General features: G+C 41.4%; 2 protein-coding genes across 2 annotated transcripts; one reads left to right on the forward strand and one right to left on the reverse strand.

Moving 5' to 3' along the window:
* Positions 1–4,772: 4,772 nt before the first annotated feature.
* Positions 4,773–5,277, forward strand: SODALDRAFT_249571 (hypothetical protein; the record flags this gene model as incomplete). Its single annotated transcript, XM_028607409.1, has 2 exons — positions 4,773–4,986; positions 5,060–5,277. Coding segments are annotated over 2 exons (432 nt in total), but the record flags the coding sequence as incomplete, so codon positions are not given.
* A 112-nt stretch (positions 5,278–5,389) lies between these two features.
* Positions 5,390–6,650, reverse strand: SODALDRAFT_344339 (hypothetical protein). The gene is made up of 3 exons (XM_028613159.1): positions 6,538–6,650; positions 6,159–6,484; positions 5,390–6,087 (listed from the first exon to the last, which is right to left on the reverse strand). The coding sequence occupies exons 1-3, from the start codon at positions 6,599–6,601 to the stop codon at positions 5,422–5,424; spliced, it is 1,056 nt and encodes a 351-aa protein (XP_028467268.1). The 5' UTR covers positions 6,602–6,650; the 3' UTR covers positions 5,390–5,421.
* Between the last annotated feature and the right edge of the window lie 2,617 nt (positions 6,651–9,267).

Consider the following 9,267-nt stretch of genomic DNA (forward strand, 5'->3'; position numbering starts at 1 on the left):
ATCGGCGGCCTTATAGTATATAGGCCCTGGATTAACGTTGAACTGGTATAGCCTGGATACTATAAATGCGATATCAGGCCGCGATATTACTAGTATATATAGTATAGATCCTATCTTCCGTTAATAGCTTTTAACGTTACTCGAGGTCCCTAAATAGTGTAGTAGTTCTGCGATCTTAATTAGGTCCGTTAGGCGATAGTTACTACTATACTTACTATTACTATTTAGCTTGAATAGGTATTCTAACTTAGCCACGTAATCGCGTTATAATAACTAAATCTTACGGGCGGCACTATCGCGAACTACCTTAATACTAAGGAAGTATTATAGAGGATCGCTACTTTATAGGTTATAGTAGCGTTATAGCCTATTAATAGCCTGCTTTATCTATACCTTATATTATTCATTATAAGTACTAACGATGTCGTTAACGTAGAAAAACAGGATTAAACCGTGACGTAGAAAATAATATAGTTCCTGGGGTACTATCTAGAAACAGTCCGCTAACAGGATAGCCGAAAAGTGCTTTTACTGGAGTAATAGGGAGTTCTTAAGACTATATAGTGCCTTTTTCAGGTATAAACAACTCCTAGGGGCCGGAAACTCTAACAGCGGGTATATAAAGATATTATAGGCAAGATACGCGTATATAAATGTGTTTATAACGTTGAATTATAATAGCGTAAGGTTAAAACGGGCGGCGATAACTATTAACGCGCGGAATAACCTCCCGGCTAAAGTTACTACGTATGTCTCCTCAAGCGAGGATTAATACTATTAATCTGCTCGTACTATAAGCCTTACCTTATATTTATATAAAAACCTATACTTATCGAATGGATATATTATCACCTATATCGAATTAAGAACCTAGTTTCTATCTACTACGGACGCCGGCACCCGTATCTATAACCCTATCTTCTCGTGGCTCTTTAGGTAGTCTTCTTATACCTATCGGAATAGGTAGCCGTAAGGGTATAAGGGTATATCGCGAGGGTTTTTCGGAGGAGGGAAGAGGTCTTTACGATAGATCTTCGTAGCCGCCGGGGTTATATTTCCCGAGGTAGTTATCGGGGTCCTGGACTTAAGTGGTGGCGATAAACGCCGTTATAGCATTATAGGCGTAGTCCTTTTTAACCGTAATTTAGTTAGCGGAGTCCTATTTAGTATATATATATCCGGGGCGTAACGGCTAGCATTAAAACTACCAACTAATAGTCTTTTTTCTAGCTATCGCCTTACCGGTTAGAGCGCGCTCCTTTATCTCTAAAGAGCCTTATAGCCGTCGCTGTAGGGATATCGCAGTATCGTGTTCCTCTATCTACGAGGAAGCGTATAGCCGTAGGTGCTTTATAACGATTACCTAAAATCAGGGCTATTATTAGCGCTATAACTAATAGCGGGTTTGCCGGTAGAGTGGGAAGCTATGGATTAGGTAGCTATAGATAGGGTACCCTCCTTACGGCCGGGTATTACGGACTATAACCTTAACGATACCGTTAAGGAAAGGGATCCGGGGGGAACTAGCCCCGGTAAAGGGTTAAATTCAAAATAAGCAGTTATATAAAAGAGGGGGTCCTTAGCTTATACGTCTATAAACGGCCGTGAATCGCCAGCCCTCTCCTACTTAATCTAACTAATTGCATCTTTTAGTTATTCCTCGGTTAATTAACGGAGGTTATCCTTAAAGACGTTAATATCGCCGTTAAAAAAGGCATATTCGTTAAAATCTATATCGCGCGTGCGAATAACACGGTAGCAGCGCGTGCCTAGCACCCAGATACGGAAGATATTAGTGGAATCGTAGCCGATAAGGTAGCCTATATAGAGCACTGGGAGTGATACGATTTAGTAGATTATTAGTGGTCGTTTAGGCGTCCTTAGTTATCGCATACGACTTATAGCCATATACTCGAAGATATAATAAAATCGGCTTCCTATTAAAGAGGACCTCTTATAGCGTTTTCTAATCCTTTTTCTGCTTTCGTGGCATACGGTTATAGATATATGCCGCTGTGGGAATAGCCTTAGGCAATATAAATAGCGGTAGCTTTACGTGGATATTTATCGTATGACCTTTTAAAATCAGCACGGTAGTAGCGTATTCGGCACCCCCGTTCTATACTTAAGTATCGGTAGCAGATACCTCTAACAGGATACCCTCCTCGCGCAGGAAGAGGGTGATATCGTTCGATTAAGTTAGCTTATTATTAGCCTCGAGAACGCGTACCTTATAACCTAATTAATAGTTTACCTAGGCAAGGAATTCCTTAATTATTACGAGGATATCCGCTATTAGCTTACTCTTTATAACGTAGGTAGCTGTAAAACCACTATAACGGTTAGTAAAAAATATAAACCTTAGGTCCCTGTCGGATATTCGGGTAAATTCCGCGGAATTAATTACCCACTATTCCCCTATATAGGTAGGTATAGTGCAAGGCCGCCTACTAATATACCGTTTTATCTTTATAAGCTTATAAGCCTCGTAGTCGATTATTATTAGTCTCTTAATCTTAACCCCCTATATCTGCTCTTCTAGGTACCTAAGAGGCTTAGGGCTAGCGTGCCCTAGCCGTAGATACTATAAGATGCCCTCCGTAGTGCTTAGATAACGTATCGTCGATTTATAGACGGCTTTTCGGGTAGAAGACGACGATGAAAAGCCTAGAAAAGCAGCCACAGAGTAGTCAGAATTGCAGGGCACGTACGTAATAACGGTCTAATCGAAGTGATAGCTTCGCTAGTATAGTATAGATCTATTAGAACGTTAAAGACAGTTATTATTTAGTAGTTTTTAATCCTACTAGTATCCTTATTATCGTAGCCGCTAGTTAGAGATTAAATTATAAGTAAACTCTACGCAGTATACGACGTTTAAGTGCCTAAAGTCAAGGCCTCCTATTAGTCTATTTAATCTCACGGTTATATTACCGTAACCTTTAATAGGCAGTGACGAACTACCTACGATAACGTAGTCTCCTCGCGTTACGGGTATAAAATCAGAAAAGCGGGAAAACTCGTTAAAGATATAAATAGTAGCGCCGGAATTAAGTATAGCAAAGGCTTAAAAAGGGTAACTAATAGCAGTGCTAGCCGTAAACCTTATAGCGTAGGAGACACTGCTATAGTTAAGTCACGCCTCTTTAAGCTATACGGAATCCCGACTTATATCCTTCTTTACCTTCTTTATAGTGCGTAGTTCTTCCACTTCCGCGCGTATCGCGGGGTCGTATTTAAGGATCCGTTAGACGGTTATTTTAATACTATCGTATATAATCTAACCGTCTATTACTATTTCCGGGAATAAGTAGTAATAAACGTTAATATTATAACCAGGTATAGCGTATACGCGATAGGGTTCCCTTTACCGGAAAGCAGATTAATATCTTTTAGAAGAAGAGCGGTTAGTTAAAGTAATAGAAGGTATAGCTATAAATACCTCGGTAGTAGAATTCTTAGCTTTATTCTTCCTACGGCCGCCCTTCCTTCTAGGCTTAGCCGTGGTCTTTAAGGTATCTTTACCCTCTTCGCTTCTAGTATATAGTGCAGGGAATACTATAGCGCGATAGTTACCGCGCTTTCCTTAGTCTTTAAGTCTAGTCTTAATATATTAGTATCTAAGGGTATTAAGATCCTCGGGTTAAACTACTTCCTTATTCAGGAAGTATCCCTTAGCCTTCGTCTAGTCACGGCTAGCTATACCATAGATACCTCTAAAAAGTCTATTACCTAAATATATATTACGGGCGTTAATTTAACCTCTTCGAGGTGCTTTAATACTTCCTACTATCTTACTAACTACTCCTATAGCCTTTTAAGGCTATTCGGAGTAGTATAGATATATTCGTTATACTTTTCGTAGATATCTATATAGAGCGTAGTTATATAATAAGCGGTATCGCGTTAAATAGCTTTATACACCCCTTAAGGCGTGGCGTTATATAGGAGTAGCTTACGGCTTTTATCGATAGTATTAGTCTACTATATTAGTATAGCGTTAATACCTTTAGCATATCTATAGTGGTTATCCCTTTATATCTTCTAGCGCTATATCGTAGATTTATAAGCGCGCTAACCGCCGGCTATTAGATCTATAAGCTACGTCGGCGTAGCGCCTGCTTAGATAACTATATTCAACGCTTATAATTCACCGTAGGTAGGTAAGGAGGCTTTTAATGAGGGGGAATAGGATTATTAAGGCGTAGATATTCCTAGACTTTATTATTAACGGCGGTAGCTTCGTAGTGGCTATACTAGAGCTTCTAATCGCGATAGGTCTTATAGGTAATAGGCTCCGATATTTTAATTATTCTTTATAGATTAACACGCTATATCGGTATATCTAGACAGCTTCTTAAATCAGTAATAGTAAAAGTAAAAAAGGTACGTTATTTACTTAGTAAGTAAGACTGTTAATTATTAGATTAAGCGTAGTTAAGATCGTTATAAAATCGGTTAAACTTGATTAAGGTAATTATGTATAATTCCCACTATCTTAGACCGTTAGGGAAACGCTACCACCGTATTTTATATAGGGCAGATTCTGTAAGCGTCCACCCGGATTATACTCTTTGCAGTCCGGCCCGTTACGTAACCGAAAAGACTGTGATCTGTTCGACAAAAACCCCCCTTTACCCGGGTAGGTACTCTTCACGTTTGGCGACCCACTGTAAGTACCTTTCCTTACCTTACCTTATCGAGCACCCTCGTGTGAGAAATCGACCTGTCCGACGAGCATCTTCATCTCGACCAAGTGTCTGTCTTCCAGTATGGTTCGAATCAAGGAAAGATATCTACTTGTCAATATTCTCACTCCAACTCACTCTGGAAAACAGCTCTCTTCGGATATTCCCGATGTCCTCATCGTACATCAACCAGTGCCCAACAGCCTTACTGCTAGATCCCTTTTGAATGGCATACGGAGTCAAATCATCAGTTTATTTGGAGATCTTGGAGCCGGAGCTATCGAAGGAAATGCCATGGGTAAAAGCTTGCTCTCCCAGAGAAACCGGTAAACCTCGTGGGCGTATCAGCATGCTGAGTACCAATTAATTAGTCAAATATCTGTCAAGGGCAACCTCAACTTTCATTCTCAAAGTCAAGAGGTCTCACTACCGGCTTGTTTGGGCTGCTCTCACAACCATGACTCATCTCACACTCAGCACGGGAGAGCAAAGATCATGCGCGTTTCAAGTCGCACGCGTTAGCGGCACCATTCGTAAAGCAGAGCAAGAGGCCATCCGACGCGCCCGACAATTAGTGCTGGCTGCGCAGGCAGTGCGGTGTCCAGCTGTCTCGTCTCTACCTTCACATATGCCATATCCGCACGACACTAGTGGCTAAGATAGCAGTGGCCTGCAATATGGCGAATGATCACAAGTCGAAGGAACAAAGGAACAAACGAACAAACCAACAGCCTTAATTTCTACGCACAACTCTGACACCCGTATCCATTGGCATCGTCAAGTCTCCAAAGTCCGGATCATCAACTTGTGGAACTGAAGCGGTAGTTGCATCGCCTTCCTGCTGTTGGTTCCCTTGATTCTTCTTGAGCTGATTCTCCCACTCCTTCCGCTCTAGCTCATCGTACTTGTCCTTGCTGTCAACCCATCGCTCCTGGATGTCCTGCACATCCAGCAAGGAGGATTCGTTCCTCGTAGCAACCTGCCATACACTGTCGTTTGCGCCCTCGGCACCAAAGACATACCCACTGGCCCGATCAACGACTCTTAATAGGTGCATCATGCTTTTCTTATTCTCCACGGCCAAAACTTCGAATCGAACCAATCCATAACTCTCGATCATGTTCGCCACCGCCTCGTGAAGCCGCGCAAACTTGTGACTTCGCAAAGCCGGCGATTCATCTTCGAGGTATGGTATCAAATATGACAGATCCTGTACGTCTGTGTAGAAGTCGAGGTTAAAGGGGAGTGTATTGTACGACGCGACCTTGTCGATCTTGCTCAGCACATTGATGTGCGGCAAGTCCATCTGGAGCATGGCACGCAGGGACAAGAGAAGGCTTGCGATGTATAGAGACGGCTGGGTGAGGCACATGGAGTCGTTTAGGTGCACAACGACTAGCTGTATTCCATTCAGCACGCATGGCATTGATTGCAGGTTATGGGATCATTGTGGCCTTTCGGGCGGCTTACCCTGTAACCAATCTTCTGGAGTCGGAAGAAAATGTTTCGTAAGGCATGATGATGCGTGTAGAGTTCGACTTGACCAGGACAGTCGAATAGAACATAATCTTCGCCCAGCTCTTTGAGTTTGTCCTCCAGCCAATCCAAGTTATGTTCCAGCTGTTCAAGTGCGTACAAAACGCCACCATTTGGACCAAGGCAATCACGGCCCATTACGTCTTCTAGTTTCACCAAGTCGCGAATATCAATGGCCGCGGGATAACTCGTGTGGTCATTCGCAGGATCCAAGTTTACAACAGAGCACACACGACCGATTGCACCGAGAAACTGATGCACTGCAAGGAATCAGCGGTGCCTGCCAATGTAGCTTGTGGGATGCTCTCCTTACTTCCGTCGCAGTATGTGCTCTTGCCAGACCCTGGGCTTCCAAGTACGAGCTGCGCAAAAGGCATTGGGTCAAGGGGAGCCACACCGTGATGGCTTGGACCAATACTTGGCAAGAATGAAGGCAGCTGGGCGGGCTGAGAATAGCGGCTGTCTGAGACGGTGAAAATTGAGTGCGCATATGGCAGTGGCTTGTGTCGCATGGGCACACGGACCACGAGGTGGTCCCTAGGGGATCCATGCCTGACTATGGGCTTCTGATCTCGGGGACCTCGGGTATCAGGATATAACAAGGGCGGATACCGGAAAAGACCGGATAGGATCTAAATAATATAGTACCCATAACAGAGTCTTCACCACCTAAATTAAGGGTATAAAAGACTTATATAAATATAACTTGATATAATATATATATACGAGATTTCTGCTTTCTTAAGTTAATTATGTAAATCCTATTTTAATATACGATAGTTATAAGCCCGGTTTATAAGGCCTAAACGATGGATATTAATAAGGCTACCCCTATTCTACTATAAAAAGTAATCACGTTTTATAAGCACTCTTTAAATAACTACTATTAACTTGATTAGAGTAATCAAGCGATTAATTAACCTAGTAGCCTACTTGTTAATTAATTAATTAACCGATAAGTAAACGAAGATATCTTCTAATATATCTAGCGCCGAAGAGAAGGTAGCCATTATTACCCTTATTAACTAGAGGGATTAGGCGATATAGGAGTACGTCGTATGCGGTAGATCTGCCTCCTACTAGGATAACTATCTTAATCTAAAGCTAAGCGACGAGGAGGCTAACGCCTACCTAGTTCTTAAGCCTATACTACTTAACGTTTATAAATACGAAGCCCTTATTATAGACCTAGACGCGGTAGAGGATATTATAGCTAGTACGTCTTCCACTATTATACTAAAGGGCGACAAGGCTATTAATACCACGGACACCGCTATAACGGCTATAGCGGCTATAACGGCCACGGCTATAGCCGCTAGTAAGAAGAAGACGGCCGCTCGCCGGAAGGCTACGGCCGTATAAAAGAACTACTAATAAGGACGCCTATATTTATCGATAACCTCTCTGAAAAAAGGCGCACGCGCTACCTATAAGATCGTCGTGTATACCGCGAGGAAAAGGCCGATTACGAAGTGTAGTAGAAGGAGTTTAGTAAGGTATGCTGGTATATCGAAGGGACTGTTTATACTATATTACGTAACCTCCTCGCTTAGTTATAGAATAACACCGTAAATAACCTATAAGCCTGGATTACTCTCCTCTACGTATATATAGGACTAACCTCTATAGACCTTTATAAGGAAGCCCTAGTCCTATACCGATAATACACTACGCGTATAAAGGCTATACCTAAGGATATAGATAGGTAGGTTATAACCTAGAAAATAGCGATAATAGACTATAATTATATAAGCGTTTTAGAGCTATTAAGCGCGGATTATTAGGCGGAAAACGCGTTAAAAGCTATTAGACCTATTACCTATGAATAGAGTAATAATTACCTAGTCAATAACTACGACAAGATTACGGAAAATAAGCTAATAATTAACGACTTCGTAAAGGCTTAAAGGGCGGTTTTTAGAAATATAAAGAGCCTATACTCCTCCGCTATAAGGCCTAGAGTCGGAAGAGGTACCTTTAATACCCTAGGGAATCTCCCTAATACTAAGGATACTATTACTCCTAATAATAAAGATAATAAGAGATATCCTCGTAGCGATACGTTGATAAAGGCTATCCCTCCCGTAACGAGGAGGCCCTATAAGATATATAAGAACATCTATACTACGGCCGCCTATTAGTATATAAGGCTAGATATACGCCCTTATAGCTAGCGTGGCCGTGAAGATATTACGAAGGTTATAGACAAGAAGATACGTAACTATAGTTTTAAAAGCCGCGTAGATACCGCCATATAGAAAAGGCGGGAAGCTATAAGGGGTATTACTACTAAAATAGAGGAAGTATTGGAAGATTAACTCTACAATACTATGCCTATTATAACTATAGCTTTAAAAGACCTATCCGTTACCGCGACGGGGTAACTAGGCGTCTACCCTTCCTAAGAAAGGGGGGTGGCGTGTCCTTATACGATAATACTATTAAGATTATAATAGGGAGCGTCGCTCTTTATTAACTAATGTAAAGCACTATTATACTACACGATCCTAGATTTAGGATCGTTAATCCACGTCTTTAATTAAGGCCGTTTTATGGCTATTAGACTACCCGCTAATACTCTATCTTTATCCCACTAAGTGAGTATTTATAAGACACCTATCATTGGGTATAAAGACGTTAAGCTACGTGTGTAATCCGTATCTAGCACGAAAAGGCTATTACGCCTATACGATACCGTATACTATAAGAAGTCTTTTATTAATATTATCTTAGAACGCTAGCTACGCCTATGAGGCTACTAATCAACTACTAATCTACTCCGGCACCTTAAGATATATTGCTAGCTAATAATACCTATTATAGGACTTCGAATATACTATTAAAGAGCGTTATTTATAAACAGATAGTAGAAAGACTAAGCTAGTTAAGAGTTATAGCAGGATATAATTAGAAGTAGACGATGAATATAGTAATCCCTTTATTTTATTGCTAAATCGCGTTACCTTTATATAAGACTACCTAATAACCTTTATCCCGACTAGAAGACTAAAGGAATAGGGTATCGTTTTTAAATCCGGCCTCG

This window comes from Sodiomyces alkalinus (assembly GCF_003711515.1).
Source record: "Sodiomyces alkalinus F11 unplaced genomic scaffold SODALscaffold_4, whole genome shotgun sequence".
Taxonomy (NCBI): domain Eukaryota; kingdom Fungi; phylum Ascomycota; class Sordariomycetes; order Glomerellales; family Plectosphaerellaceae; genus Sodiomyces; species Sodiomyces alkalinus.